General features: G+C 52.4%; 1 protein-coding gene across 1 annotated transcript in view; it reads right to left on the minus strand.

Moving 5' to 3' along the window:
• Window positions 1-9,059, minus strand: part of QSOX1 (quiescin sulfhydryl oxidase 1) — a 40,779-nt gene extending 31,720 nt beyond the window's left edge. Inside the window, exons 1-2 of the mRNA XM_045027157.1 lie at window positions 8,761-9,059; window positions 1,451-1,551 (exon numbers count right to left, since the gene is read on the minus strand). Of these exons, the coding sequence (XP_044883092.1) occupies window positions 1,451-1,551; window positions 8,761-9,010 (351 nt within the window). The 5' untranslated portion in view covers window positions 9,011-9,059. The remainder of the gene's footprint in view (window positions 1-1,450; window positions 1,552-8,760) is intronic.
• Window positions 9,060-12,539: the final 3,480 nt, after the last annotated feature.

Consider the following 12,539-nt stretch of genomic DNA (forward strand, 5'->3'; position numbering starts at 1 on the left):
CCCCACTCAGCCTGCTGCCGGCCTGGGTGAACGGAACCCCAGGTCGGCAGAGGGCTCATCGGCGGCCAGGACACATAGCCTGCCATTAAAAAAAATCCGCTTGCGTGCCACCTTTGCCATGCGTGCTGTAGGTTGAGGACCCCTGGTTCTAGTGTATACTGTACTTTATGGTAATTTTCACTATACATGATTTTCCTCTTACGCACTGACCTTAGAACCTAACCCCCACATAAGATGTGACTCCACTGTAGTGTAAAAAAAATTTTTTGGGCACCGCTTTTTGGCGCCCCCAAATCCTGGCGCCCTAGGCAGCTGCCTAGTTCGCCTCATGGTTACACTGACAGTATCCCCAGCCCAGGTGGCATGACAGCCAGTGGTGGATTTAGAGTTAGTGGGGCCCCCTAGCCCTGTGCTTAGCTTCATTTTTGGGGCTCCTCCTTGGGACCCAGCCAAGAAAAAGAACATTCTCTCTTATCTCCCCCCACCCCCATTTTTCATTCTTTTTTTCCTTCATCCTTCTCCAATAAGTAATAGCAAGTAAATTAAAATAAAGTGAGGTACCTTGATTGTTCTTGTAGTCTAACTTATTTTTCCACAGACCACTTGAAAATCACAGAGGGTCTCGAGGGACCACTTAATGATCTTTCCAAATATTGTAAAAAAAAATGTTGGGGTGCGGGGTCTGGCCAGGAGCTAGGGTGAGGGAGGGGGTTCAGGGTTGGGGCAGGAGGTTGGGGTGTGGAGCACTTACCTGGGGCAGCTCCTGTTTGGTTCTCAGGATGGGGGGGGGGCAGGAGTCAGGGTAGGGGCTGGGGGCGAGAGGGGGGATGCAGGAGTCAGGGCTGGGGAGGTGTGGGGGTGCAGGGGTCAGGGCTGGGGAGGTATGAGAGGGGATGCAGGGGTCAGGGCAGGGGGCTGGGGAGGTGTGGGGGGTGCTGAAGAGGTGCGAGGGGGTGCAGGGGTCAGGGCAAGGGTCAGGGGAGGTGTGAGGGGGTGCAGGAGTCAAGGTGGGCAGAGGGCTGTGGGAATGGGCTGGGGTCGTGCAGGGGGCTGGAGGGGGTATGCCCCCAAACACAGTCTGCCCGGTGAAGCGCTGAGATAAACAAGAGGGGAGGGGGTGGTTTCAGATGGCTTATGGTCAATGCTGCTGTTCAGACCCAAAAGTAAAACACAGGCTGGAGACCAGGACCACAGTAGAACTGATCAGGGGCCTCCTGGGGTACCAGCTCCATGGAATGTCACGCGTTTTGGAGCGAGCCTCCCTGCTCAGGTCCTCCCACCCCCCTGCTAGGCTTCAGAGTCTGAGCCACCGTTCAAAGCACTGCCTGTGCAGCTATTTTTAGAGCACTGGTGTGAGCCCCGCTGCAGAATGCTAAGTACACACCCCTACAGATTGAAGCTGGACCAGCTCCGCTTTCCTGCCACCCACCCCAGCCTGTGTTCACTTTACCTTCAACGTAGGGAACCCAGTTATCCCAAACTTCCCGCACATTTTCTGATTGGCTATGTCTGCACAGTCGAGGACGCCAAGGTTCACCGCGGGGCTCCATTCTGAAAGGAGACACAGACAGACAGACATTAGCGGATCTGAACCCCCTCTCCAGTTCCCGCCACTCTGCGCTGAGAACAGGAGCAGCCGCTGGGGCAGAATTCCAGTGGCTGCTTTTCCCTGTCACAGCTTCACTGCTCATGGGGAGACCCCCAGCCACGCCAGCCCCAGGAAACGGGGCAGGAGCCACTCGGAGGGCTAAGTTGGGGGAAGCCTCTGTTATACCGTAGCTACTGCTCCCTATTGTAATTACATAATAGACAGCGGCCCATCAGTATTTCGGAGTTATTTCTACTCGTATCTCACTCCCAGACACTGCTGAGGACTGCACAGACTTCCAGCATTACCTACCTACCCCCGGGAGCAAAATCTTGCTCTTTCCACTGGGAAGAAACGTATTATGGGTAACCCCCCCAAACCTTTCCTACAGTTCCATGGCCGGAAGCTGAATTCTATCCTCCTCCATTGCTAGAGCACTGCTCATCCCAAAGCACTTTCGACACTCATGCAACGGGAGCCTTATAGCCACCAATGAATTTCAGCTGGCTCTGGGGTACGGCACGGCAGCCGTTTACCAGCGCAGAGTAAGCACAGCAGCTTAAGACAGGAAGCAGAGCAGCATGCTTTACACACGTCAAACCACTTGATTTATATAGCACCAGGCCACTTCACCAGCAAATGCTATGGGGGTATTTTTGGACTGACTGAGCGTAATGCTCAGAGCTGGAATCCGGTCAGGAGCCTGGGGCTCAAACCTCTTTTCTTACAAAAGGTGTTCATGTGAGGGGAGAAGGGTATCAGGAACTCAGTTTTCCATCTCTACCACCCCTTTGCCCTTCTAGCTGTCCAGTGACCAAGGAACCACGCTGAGGCTGGGTTGGGATGCTCACCTAGGAACAGTCATCTGCAGCACCCGGCCTTTTCCTCAGAGGGCTCATCTCCAGGGACAACCCAGGCCCCCTTGGCTTGACAGCCACAGTTTGAGGGCTGCAGGGAGTGAAACACGCAAGCCTTGCAAAGTGGTGGATAATATCACATTGCACGTGTGTTCACTTGGGGGCTGAGATCTAAGCAACTCATACTGTGTGCTGCGTCTCTGTCCCCCCCGCAAACTGGCATCCTCACTCTGGCCACTATCCTCTTCTCTCTGGGCTGCAGTCACTGGGTGAGGGCAGGGACCCCAGCCCCAATATACAGCTCAACTGAGCTCACAGCTTCTCCCCATCCCAAAAGAGAAGCTCCCTAGACTTTGCAGAGACAGGAATCCCACAGTAGTCATGGGTCAGCGCAGTAAACTCACAAGTCTCATCTGTGGGCAAGGTGCCAGGGAGGGAGAACTGGGCCCTTTTGTTCCAGGGACCTCGCCTCCTCCACACCAGGCACAACAAGGAGAACGTCCTCCCGGCCCTTTGCAGTGGCAGGCTTAGCAGACACTCCTGGGAGACCAGAGGAGGAACGTAGGGGAGAGCAGCTTCAGCCTGGTGCCAGGGGCAGAGCTGGGCAGGGATCCAATGCAGAGCTGTTAATCCCTCTTCCATAAACACTGTGGCTCAGAGGCCTCTCTGGCAGCAGTTGTGAGCCCAGAACACTCTCTCCCTTTCTCAAACTTCCTCTGTTTGCTCTGGGGTCCGGTCCATGGAACATGCTTAAAAGGATGGGAACAGGAGCCAAGATATAGGAGGTGGTGGGCACAGCAGGGATGGAATACGGTGGCATCAATTAGCTATTCTTCTGGCCATTGCAACCAGGTGGCTACCTAACCTAGTGTGATTGATATGCAGGAGCTCTGGCAGGGACAGAGGTGTTACTGCAGTGCAGGACACGCAGCCATTAGCACAGGTCACACAGTACCATTACTTGTGCCAGCCCCACAAGAGAACATTGTGCAGCAGCACACGGGGGGTTCGAGTCCAAGGCAAATACCAGCCCCCCAATATACTCCAGCCCTCAAATCACTGCACAAGCGCCATTTGCAGCTCTCAATTTGAGAGGCAGTTCTGTGCTTTTATTGTCTGAGCAATCCCTGCTGGCCATTTGAGGCCAAATGCAGTGCTCCAAAAGGTGCCCGCTCCCAGCAAAGAGGGGGGAGCACACTGGCAATGCTGCTGCTACCTGCGCTTGAAGGAGCAGGGCAGGTGTCCAGCTCATGCAGACAGTTCCACAGGGCAAGGGGGAGCCAGAGCCAGTGTTTGGGGCAGGTTGCCCTTTAGTTGCACTCCCAGGCAGTGCTGGGAATGTTCACATCCTTTACTCTAGCCTCTCTCTGCAGAATCCCCAAGATCCAAAATGCAACATCCCTTTCACACAGCACTGAATAGGTCCCAGCCACTGAGCGCTTCCCTCCTGTCCCCACAATCTGCCTTCTATTCAGCTCCTCTGTAGCCAGGCTACAGCTGCTACACAAGGACTGTGTCGGGGCTCCCTAGAAACCATCCTGGGGCCCACACACTGGCCGTGGAAGCTGGGCTCACAATCAGACTGAGGGGTGTTTGCCTCTCTCTTATTGAGCATTGCCCTGGGGATGATCCATTTGAAAGCACAGGGCTTTCCTTCCAGGCAGGTTTCATGCTCCCCGCCAGTGGACATAAAAGGCTCAGCTCACATTAAGGCAGCGGGTGGTTTAATGCACCTTTTGGGTGGAGAAAGCCAGGAAAAAACTGCACTAGCGAGAGCCAAGCTCATGCAGACCAGCGCTGTGCAAGCTGCCCTCATCCTGCAACACCCCTGAGTTCTGAGACGTCTCTGCCAAGGCAGCTCAACTCTGACCTGTAACACTCTGACCTGCTATTCCGGTTATTCCAGTGCCAGGCGCATCCCAGCTTTGCCCACGGCACCTTGATCCTGACCTGCAGCACTTGCTCCTATTCGCCTGCTGGGATGCAGATCCGTCAGGGCTCTTATGTTCTGACCAGGGCTTAGGGCAAGAGGCATGGGAAGACTTCCACATGAGCAGGCATCGGCAGGGGAACGTGATGGAGGTATAGAAAAACATAACTGACACTGAGCAGGTAATCATGGGCCTGCTCATCTAACCCAAGAACATGGGGACAATCAGTAACACTGAAAGGCAGCAAAACTAAAACTGATCAGAGGAAATCATGTTAAAAACACAATTAACCCGTGATCTCACTGCCACAAGATCTCACTGAGGCCGAGAGTTTAGCAGGATTTAGAAAAGGCCTGGGCAAGTAGACATACAGCTGTGAACATTCAGTTACATTAGACAGGAAAAATTAGAAGGGCTCTAAACTCTCAGGCCTCAGGACGCAGTCAGACATTGCCTGGTGGACACTAGAAATTAAGTTCCCCACAGGATATTCCATAGTGTCCATTAAGGGGATTCCTGCTAGCCACTGTCAGGGACAGGGTACTGGGCTAGACGGGCCACTGGTCTGGCAGCTCTACATCCTTAATTCTCCTGAGGAAAGGCTGCCAATTGTAACCAGCTGCATAATGACTTTGTGAGGTGAGGATTACAAGGAAGCAAAATTCTTCCCCATGTGTGACTTAAGGGGACATTTTCCAAGGCACAAATGGGACACAGGTACCCAACAGCCCTTTTGAAAATCTCCCCCTAAGCCAGATTGGAGCTCAGGGCTTCCCGAGTGCAGGGAAAGAGGAGCGTATGAATTGCACTGATCGGCTGAGAAAAGGATTTGGGTGGGAGAAACACAAACGAGAAACAATTCTCCCCTCCCACCCAGGCAAGGTCTCTTCGTACAAACTCTCCATCACGTTTTCATATGACAACCCAAGATGGATTTGGCAGGCCAGGCTCTTCCCCACTCCAGGAGGTTTCACTTTAAAGATCAGCATTTGCCCAATTAGATTCATGGAGCTTTTCCAAGTCTGATTTATGGGCTTCCGCAGCCATCAGCGAGCGGAGACAAAATTCTCTAGTGTCCTGAACACAGCCTCTCCTGCCAGAATGGAAAAGGGGGAGGAAAAATTGCAACGACAAGCAAATCCAGCCCGGGGCTGTTGTGAGGGTCTGCAAGGGGCCAGAAGCTCCCTGCTTAGATTGCATCAGTGCACACCACCATTGAATGCTGCGCTAAAGGCACGTTTGTACCTCTTCAGCCCTGGCGTGTGGGTGTGTGTACTTCCTCCAGCTGCATGAGCTGGGTTCTGTCAACACACGTCAGAGGGAGGCAAACGTGGGTTCACAGTGAAGACTCTTCCGTCATTATGTCAGCAGGAGAGCTCTGCACAGAGTGCATGTGCAATGCCCTGCTGGCACAGAGCCAAATACAATTTTCTGGGCCAATGGGAGGCCATGTGCCTACAGCACCTATAGAGTCATCAATTCCAAGGCCAGGAGGGACCTCTGTGATCATCTAGTCAGGCCTCCTGCGTAACACAGGCCACCAGCACGTGTCTCCTTTCCCCTCTGCCCACAGGACACCAGCCCCACTTGACAGCCATCATCACTAAGTGTGTTCCTCCAGAGCCGGTTGAAGGGCTGTCAACTCACCCCAGAGAACTGCAATCAGCAGCATCCTCCTTTCAGCTCCAGGCATCAGACCAGTATGTGCAGCCTGGGGCATGAGACTCTACTGCTTCCATGCCAGCTTCCATGCAGACATGGCCTCTGTGTGTATGAGGTTCATGGCCCTCCCATGTCTGTTTGTCCCCAGTCCTGGGCATGTCACTGTGCAGGAGTCTTATCTGGAGCACACTAGGGTGGGGTCCAGAAGGTACAGGCAACTACAGCAAAGAGTCCCTAAATGATGCGCTGAGGGGCACCAGATGCTGGAATTTCAATCCCTGTGGTAAGATCACCAGAGAGGCAAGGCTGGCTTACAGCGTCACACCACAGGCTGGCCCATAGCATGTGGGACCCTGCTCTGTGTAAGCCTAGACCCCATGCAAGCTCGGCAGTGCATGGCCCACCCTAGCGCTCCCTGGCGGCAGACCTGGAGAGGACAGCAATAAGTCACAATATGCCTCTCCTCTTCTGGCAGCCGGGGACCTCGCTGTCATTGTGGTTAAGGCACAGGAATGGGAACCCATGGATCAGAGGCCTGGCCCAAGTTAGCTGTGCCAGTGACTTACTGGGCAACCCGGAGCATCACGTAGCCTCTGACAAGTTCTCCCTTCTGCGAGCCAGGAATAATGCTTCCCTCCTGTGAATAAGGAGGGTTGGAAGCTGAATCCCTGACTGTTTAGGAGGCACTTTGAGATCCCCAGATGGGAGGAAGCACAGAGGGAGTGAAGGGTCATTTGATCCTAAGGCTGGTCCTGGCCACCCCATTATGGCAAGCTCTCCCCAGTCCCTTCAGGACGATGCACACGGGAAGTGCTGAAGAGGCCTTCAAGGGGATGACAAGGATCTCTACGATCCCTCCTGACCTCCCACTGAGTCACACAGTCACATCAGCGCTGTTCCACCAGTGTCTAGAATCAGGGCACAACACCAGAAAACACCTGTGAGCATGAACCAATGCTCTGTCATCCAGTTACGCAAACCTCAGGCTGTAATCTCATCACTAAGGCTGCATGGTCTAGTGCACAGGTATGGGAGTTCTACTCACAGCTCTGCCACTGATTCATTGGGTATCCTTGGGCAAGATCCTTAGCCACTCTGCCTCAGTTCCCTGATCTGTGCAACAGGGATAATTATATTTACTTACCTACCCCACAGCAGCTGCAAAGATTCAGCGCTGGGAAAGCCCTTTGAAGGTAAAAATATAAATCCTCCTCCTATATTGCATGTTAAGCATGGCCATACCAAGCAGATAATGAGTCCTCTAAGGAAATGAAGGCGCTGTAGGAAGTGATGTGGGTGGCTTTCCCATTGGCACGTTTCCTTCTGCCTCTTGGATGAGACACAAAATGAGCTGTCTGAGCTCATGGCACTTTGGGGAAGAATATGGGTGTTTCTTACATTGGAATTTGGCCAGAATACCTACAATTCGCTCTGCAGGTTTCAAATGGCCACAATATTCTTCACTGCCATCCCAACACTTCCATTCAGTGCCACTGCGCATTTCTGAACAGCTGTCACATTCCGCCTGCAGGGCCGCTGCACTTCAGTGGCTGGTCCAGTGATTCACATGCCTCTAATTGGGCAATCAATTAACAAAATTGTAAACATGCCTTGAGATCCCTCAGGATGAAAAGTGCTCAAAACACATTGCCATCTCCCTGGGGTGCAGGCCCCAAACATCAGAGGAGGGACCAACTGGACAACTACTAAGCACCAATTCATCAACCACTCATTGACGGAGCCACCTGTGGTGACAGGAGCTGTCCCAGCCCATGCTACAGGGCACAACTCAGCGGTTGATCTACAGAGACTCCATATGTGACCTTCAAACACACACGCCCATTGCAAGAAGCCAGTGGGGGAAAAACCTCCAATTCTCTCTCTCTCTCACACACACACACACACACTCTTTCTCCAGTAGCTCCCAAGCCCAGTCTGTATTAGGGCCTCAGCTGATCAGACCAACACTACACTTCTGGCCGCCTCCACAGCCAGTTAGACAGTGCCTGAGCCCCAGGCGGATGAGAAAGGAGCCACAGCGTTGAAGTTAACGCAAAGTCACAACTGGAGAAGGAAACCCTCCCCCAAAAGTGAAGTAGCTACAACGCAGAAGCAAAGCAGGAAGAGGCTTCGTTTGTATGTGGTTTTTGAGACCAACTTTAGGGAAGTTGCTCTCCTAACTGTTCAGCAACGGGCACTAAAGCTACAGCGCAGAGTGCAGCTGGGACCCGTCAGCCACACACAAGAAACGGTCGCAGCAGGGGAAGGCCAGGCGGCCTCCTTCTGCGGTTTGCAAATGACCTGGAGCAGGGATGCCACAGCCAAGGGTCTCGGAGAGGCACCGACAGAGGGCGCAGTGAAGGGGGAGGGGCACACAAGGACTTAAGAGGGGAAAGGAGTGGGGGCGAATGAGGATGCCAGGGGGGAAGGGAGAAGGCAGAGATACAGCCGAAAAGGGGGCCGAGGATGCAGAGGAGAGAAGCGAGGACTTCTCCAGCGAGCCGGGGCAGGGAACGAGAAGGGGGCTGGCAGAAAGGGCATGGGGCGGCCCAGGACAGTGGGGGCCCTTTCTATGGGGCGGGGCTGACACGGGCAGTGGCACAAAGGAGGGGCCCGAGGAAGGCTGGCCCCGGGACGGGGAGAGAGCTGGCCCGGGGCAGGTGGCCATGTGCCCTTGCTGGGGGGCCGAGGGAAGCGGGGCTGCCGTGGCCCGGCCACTCACCCTGGATGTCGGCGGCCAGCGCCCGCCAGGTGGGGGCGAAGTGGACGCAGTGGCCGCACCAGGAGGCGTAGAACTCCACGAGCCAGGCGCTGCTGGAGTTGAGGACGCTGCTCTCCAGCGTGTCCACCTGCAGCAGCACCAGCGGGTCGCCGGGCGAGTAGAGGCCGCCGGGCGGCGCCCCGGCCAGGGCGGCCGCCAGGAGCAGCAGCAGCAGCCGGGGCCCGTGCGGGTGGCAGCGTTGCCTCGCCATCTTCCGCCGGGAGGGAGCCCGCCGCACAGGGGCTGCGGGCCGGGCCGCGGGGGAACTTTGCTGCCGTAGCTGCAGCTGCCTGTCCCCGGCCGGCGGGGGCGGAGCTGGGCCGGGCGGGCCCCAGCCGTCCCCGCCCCCGCCCCGTCTTCGCAGCGACCGCACTGGCCTGGGCCCCGGGCGGGAGGGGCGCGCGCGCTCAGCCTCGGGGGGTGGGCGGTGGCTCAGCTCCCCTCCCGTCCAGCCCCTGCTCCAGAGCCGGGGGCTGGGCGGCAGCCGGGGTGGGGACCCAGGCAGGGCACGCCCGGTACCTGGCGAGCCCCTCCCGCCAGCCGTGCTGGGTCTCAGGCTCTGCTGAGCCAGGAGGCACCTGGGAGCAAGGTGCCAACCCCCAGCTACACACACACACACACACAGCGAGGGGTTTAAAGCAGCATCGCCCCTGTAAAACTTCTCGACCTGCAATAAAATGTTACCCACGCAAGACTGACTGTTTCCTACCGGCATAGGGAGCGCCTCCCCCTTTACACTGTGCCCTGGTGCCTCTTAAGTGATTAAGATGGCACAGGACAAAGCAGCCCCCCTTGCCCTTCCCTGCTGGGTGGGTCATAGACCCTTGAGTACTGGCAGGTACATTGGCACAAGCCCCCAGCAAAGGGGCAGTGGTTGGGTTATTTTTTCCTTTTTGTGGCAGTCTGAGCAAAGGCAGGGGTTGGTCCCCACAGTGCAGCAAAGGAGACCTCCTTTATCTGAAACAAATGCCTAGCACAGCTGCCTCTCCCCATCCTAGGACATTGGGGAGATGTGTTTCAAGCCACTGAAATGCACTGGATATAGGCCGGGCAGTGAAAGAGATAAAGACATCTCTTTGCATTAGAGTGGGCATATGGTCCCATGCTAGTCACACTGTTTAACTACATAGCAGCTGCCAGAGCCCCTTGTTCTACATCCACAGATTTTAATACAGGTGTGAAGGTAGTTGCTCACATGCATTGCTGACATACAGTATAAATACTTAGATCCAGACCTGCCAGGGGCCAGCCATGCCCCGCAACACGTAACAAAGACACAGCATTTTAATTATGTCAGGACACAAAACATCAGCCAACTGCACCTGTTCAAAAATCAAGAGGTGCCACCAAAATCATGTGCAACAAAAAAAAATCCTGAGATCGATATTTAAAAAAACAACAACAAAACTTGGCTTGAGAGTTGAATCAGGTTATCTTTTCAAGCATCTCTTGTAACCATGACACCAGAAACATACTTTAAAGAAAAGAAACTGGAAATTCTCATGTAAGCCTTTGTCCCCAGGAGCTGGGCTTTAAGGAAAACACCCAACAGTGTGAGACCCATGATAAAATCACCATGGGGGATTCATTTTTTTAGTGTAAATAACTCTCTAACCTCAGGTGCATGAGAGGAAGGATAGTCCAGTAGTTAGGGCACTCACCTAGGACTGGACAGACCTCCCAGTCAAATCCTGCTCTGCCACAGGCTTCCTGTCTGACCTTGGGTAAATTACTTAGTCTTTTGTACAATGGAGATAAACAGCACTGTCCTGCTCACAGAGGTGTTGTGAGGATAAATACATTAAAGACTGAGATGCTCAGTTATTACAGTGATGGGAGCCAATAATATTCAGCAATCCAGGTGAGAGACCGCCAGCACTGTGGCAGATAGGAAACTTTGGGACAAATGTGTGACATCTCTTGAAATGAGGGGAATTTGAGAGACGTGCCTAGATAGACGGGAATTTTACCTTGGAAACCCAGAAGTAAAACTGATTTTAAACACTAATTATATTACACATAGTCCTGCCATGAGCTGGTAAAACACACACACACAACTTTTTTTTTTTTTTTTTTTTTTTTTTTTTTTAAGATGAGCTTAGATAGGACCTACTTAGTTATTCTAGGACAGTATTTTTGTTCAGGTTTTTTTACCTGTTTAAGAAAAGCCATGACATGGAAATATACATAAAGTCAGAAGTCACAGGCATTTTTCTGTATCCTAGATAATCTTTATTTTTCCATTTTGGTACAAACCACTAAAACTGTATTTGGGCTGCAATATGGAAATTGATCTAAACATAGATACCACACAAGAGCCAGCCAACCGTTGCAAACCAATTCCACGCTCCGTGTTTCTTTTTTCACCTTGTTGGAGAAAAATTCTCTGCTGGTGTCACCTGCAATGGAACTGGGCCAGTTTACATCAGCAGAAATTTTGTCTTGCATTAAAATCTTACTGAGGGTTCCTTGCTCTGTTCCCTTGTGCCAGCATAATGTTGCTGACCTTTTTGCTCTTTACATTAGACTCCCATGCAGCCCAGCTTTATCTTGGCAAAACACTAACTCATCAGTGAAATCATTTAATGTTACCATCACATCCACCCACCGACATGCAAAAATTAATGGATAAGTTAAAAAAAACACATGGAAAATATCACAGAAATCAGGGCTCCAATGACAAATGGAATTGAGTAGTTACACTTTTGAATTCAGAACCACCTTTAACCTCCATGCTCCATCACCCACAGGAAAGCCTGGCCTTAGCCTCTGAAACCTGCTTATTTATACACATTTATTTAAACTGATAGCCCCTCCTTTTCTGAAGCTCATTTGCTCCTCCTCCCCCATCTTTACAGTGGGGTGCACTGGGAAGCAATTCAACAATGAAATACTTAGTATTTACTGTTCTGTTTTAATCTGCTTTATTTTATATAGATAAATTCTGGGGGAACACTTAACAGAAGCATCAGGAGAGCACGTCTGTGGTTAGTTACCACGTGATCTCATTGCTATCATTCTTATCCTGCTTCCCCCCAAACCCTCCCTATTCCTGGTCACCCACTCCCGCATTGCAACACTATAACAGTCGTTGCAAGCACGCTGGGGCAGGAATTGAGCCATCCTCCTCCATTAGAGAAGCACATTTCAGGGCACTATAAAGTCTCACACAATAATACATAAAAGCAGAGATGAAATTAACATGTTGGCCTTTTGACAGCGTGTGTTTCAGATCCACTGGTCTCCCAGGAATCGTGGTTGTTAATGGCACTCCCCTTTATTTATGGCTTTGTTTATTGGTTCAGGTCTCAGAAAGCTCATCTTCCCAGAGCTACACCTAGATATTTAGTGCAACTTGCTCTGCTAGAAGAACAGGATTCTGAGAGGCCATTAGCATTCCAGCACTTGACAAGAGATGCAGCAAGCTCTAGCATGGAGCATTTATACATGACATGACTACTCTGCTTTCCTGAGCAAACCATCTTCATGCAAGAGGAATGTTGTTACAGTGTCTAACCCAGCCAGGCCCCAGTCCTGACCCGTGCCCTTAGGTGCTATGACAGTAATCAATATTACAAACACAAAATTACAAACCTTCCATCTAAATGAAATATTGAGGAACTTCAGTAACTATCTCCCTGTACAATGCTTTAGTTCCCAGGGAGATTAGTGGGATGACAGTGGGCACTTTGGTTGCCACGGGTAAGACTAGAGATGGGTTTCACGTGAAGATTCCAGTG

Source organism: Mauremys mutica, chromosome 8 (assembly GCF_020497125.1).
Source record: "Mauremys mutica isolate MM-2020 ecotype Southern chromosome 8, ASM2049712v1, whole genome shotgun sequence".
Taxonomy (NCBI): domain Eukaryota; kingdom Metazoa; phylum Chordata; order Testudines; family Geoemydidae; genus Mauremys; species Mauremys mutica.